Source organism: Benincasa hispida, chromosome 2 (genome assembly GCF_009727055.1).
Source record: "Benincasa hispida cultivar B227 chromosome 2, ASM972705v1, whole genome shotgun sequence".
Taxonomy (NCBI): domain Eukaryota; kingdom Viridiplantae; phylum Streptophyta; class Magnoliopsida; order Cucurbitales; family Cucurbitaceae; genus Benincasa; species Benincasa hispida.
The window spans coordinates 46,424,316-46,427,369 of record NC_052350.1 but is presented as its reverse complement, the minus strand read 5'-3'; the positions used below and the strand labels follow the sequence as shown (position 1 = coordinate 46,427,369).

Here is a 3,054-nt window from a genome sequence, read left to right as displayed (position 1 = left end):
TGTTTGAAATCTAGATTGATTTTTTGTGGATCTACATTTATTCTTCTTTAGGGAAAAAAAATCTAAAACATGAGAGAGTTGATAAGATATTATTAAATCTAAAGTAGAAAATATGTTCTAATCATTTAATTAATTTTATTAACCAAAAATTTAATAATAAGCTTAGTTAGTGAACTTTTTTTTTAATAAGTTTGTTTGTTTTTTTTTAAAAAAACTCAGCAATATATGGAGTGAAGAATTCAAATCCTCGACTTCTTTATTGAAAATACATGCCATAGAACTATTTTCATATTGATAATTAACCATGTTTTTTTTTTTATTTTTTTTAGAAGATTTGAATTTTTTTATGAATAGTACAAAAATATTTCATAGGAACAAAAAATCTCATCTAAGCACAAAAAGAAAAAGAAAAAAAGAAAAGAATTGAGAAGAAGGCTACTAAATAGATAAAACTTCCAATGGTTAAATCAAATCAATGGTATCTGTAGTATGAAAGATTTATTTCATTCCTTGTCAAAGGCACAACAAAATGACAGAGGTCCACCTCTCTCCAATTATGCACACAAATAATTACACAATCATAGCCTTTTCCAATAATAATAATAATAATAATAATAATAAAATAGAGACTTTCCTTCCCTGTTTTTTGAGGTCAATAATTGCACATGTGGGGATTTTAATAACTAATGCCTATCCATTGATCAAACTAAAAAAAAAAAAAAAAAAAAAAAAGATGAAAAAAGTTTCCCTTTTCAATTTAACTAAAAGTTCTCCCTTATAATATCAAATAGATTATTATTTTCATCTGTTTAAAATTTATTCAATTTTAATCTTCATATTTTCAAATGTTCAATTTTAATCAATATTTTCGATAAATTTTAAAGTTGGTCCCTTCTAGTTTATCGTTGATTTTTTTCAAATTCTTTGTTATTTATTAGCATTTTTTTCTAAATTTCACCTATCATATTTCATGGCATGAAAATTATTATTTAACCAATTTCAATAAAAATTAACTTTAAAGAATTAAATTTAAAACATATAAAAAAATACAAACACTAAAACTAAATATTTACCAATATTATATCAAGGGTGTGTTTGATATAACTTTTTAAATGTTTAATTTTGAAAATAAGTTATTTTATAAAAAAATTAAAAAGAAAATTTTCAAAAATAGAAAAATAAAAAAACTATTTACATAAAATAGCAAACCGATTGAAACTAATAAAAGTCTATCATTAACTATATGATACAGATAGATAAAAATTTATCAGTGTTGCTTTTAGTATTTCAGTAAATAATTCGACATTTTTTCAATTTAAGAAATGGAATATAACATAACAAATATCATTATCATCCACAAAATTTCCACATTCCTTTTTCATCTTTCCAACCCATAAAATTTTCCCAATATATATATAAAAAAAAGAATCATATGCTTGAAAACAAAAGGAAAAAAAAGACATCGTTACTAATTTTTTTTTCTTATTCATCTTCCTCAGAATCACCGTCTGTTAGTGGTAGAAGCCGACGGCAACTACATTCAGCCATTTCTAACATCCGACATCGACATTTATTCCGGCGAGTCATACTCCGTACTCATCACCACCGACCAACCCTCATCGGAGAATTACTGGGTCTCCATCGGCGTTCGCGCACGGCTGCCCAAAACGCCTCCAGGACTGACCATCCTCAACTACCTCCCAAACTCCGTCTCCAAATTACCCATTTCTCCGCCGCCGGAAACCCCCGACTGGGAAGATTTCGACCGAAGCAAAAACTTCACATTCAGAATCTTCGCCGCCATGGGCAGTCCAAAGCCACCGATGAGATACAACCGCCGCATCTTCCTCCTCAACACCCAAAATCGAATGAACGGCTTCGTAAAATGGGCAATCAACAACGTCTCTTTAGCTCTCCCCCCAACGCCGTACCTCGCCGCCATGAAATTCAAACTAAACACCGCCTTCGACCAAAATCCCCCACCGGAAACATTCCCAATAGACTACGACATCAACAACCCACCGCAGAACGCAAATACCATCACCGGAAACGGCGTTTACCGTTTCAATATGGGGGAAATCGTAGATGTGATTCTACAAAACGCAAATATGTTGAATGACAATACAAGCGAGATTCATCCTTGGCATTTACACGGCCATGATTTTTGGGTTTTGGGATATGGAGAGGGGAAATTTTCCGCCGCCGTGGATGAGAAGAAATTGAATCTGAAAAACCCACCGCTGAGGAATACGGTGGTTATATTCCCATATGGGTGGACGGCGATTCGATTTGTGGCAGATAATCCTGGCGTTTGGGCGTTTCATTGTCATATTGAACCTCATTTACATATGGGAATGGGGGTTGTGTTCGCCGAAGGAGTTCATAAAGTCGGGAGGATTCCGACGAAGGCTTTGGCTTGTGGCGGCGCTGCGAAGGCTTTGATTAATAACAATCCCCCACAAGACCCTAGGAAGAGAAACCCTTAAAAAACCCTAGAGAATAGTAGGAAGTAATGGGAAACCCCTAAAATACCATAGGAGGTAGTTTGTGGGTTTGGGGAAATGTTCTGTTGTAAGGACTGAATAAATTAAATTTAGGCGTTTGACAAACGAATTTTAAATTTGTCAATGTTAAACTGCGGGTTAGTATTTAGCTTTGGGGAAGTAAATTAATCTTATGTTGTGTCTGTTTAGTGTGAACTTTTTTTTTTTTTTTTTTTTTTTTTTACTGTAGTGACGTGTCAAGGATGAAAATATTTATTGAAGATTTGGAGGTTTTGTGTATCCTTTGAGGTAATGAAAGGTAAAAATGAGGTGTTTGATAATAAATTTCTTAGTTATTCCTTTTTTTAATGAATGGTTTAAGATTGTGGAGCTAAATGAAATTTATGTCCTAACATTTTGGTTTCTTGTTTTTGGTCACTATTTTTTTTTAAAAAAATAATATAATATATAAAATATACACATGGTAAAATGAAGTAAAAAAAAAAAAAAAGATCAAAGCGGATTTTGAATTAAAACTTAGTACTAAATTAAATTTGTGCCCACCCTCTAG

At 31.9% G+C, this 3,054-nt stretch overlaps 1 protein-coding gene across 1 annotated transcript in view; it reads left to right on the top strand.

The window, feature by feature from the left end:
- LOC120071048 (L-ascorbate oxidase) overlaps nt 1–2,699 on the top strand; it is a 9,455-nt gene extending 6,756 nt beyond the window's left edge. The window contains exon 4 of the mRNA XM_039023050.1: nt 1,500–2,699. Within this exon, the coding sequence (XP_038878978.1) occupies nt 1,500–2,486 (987 nt within the window). The 3' untranslated portion in view covers nt 2,487–2,699. The remainder of the gene's footprint in view (nt 1–1,499) is intronic.
- The last annotated feature ends 355 nt before the right edge of the window (nt 2,700–3,054 follow it).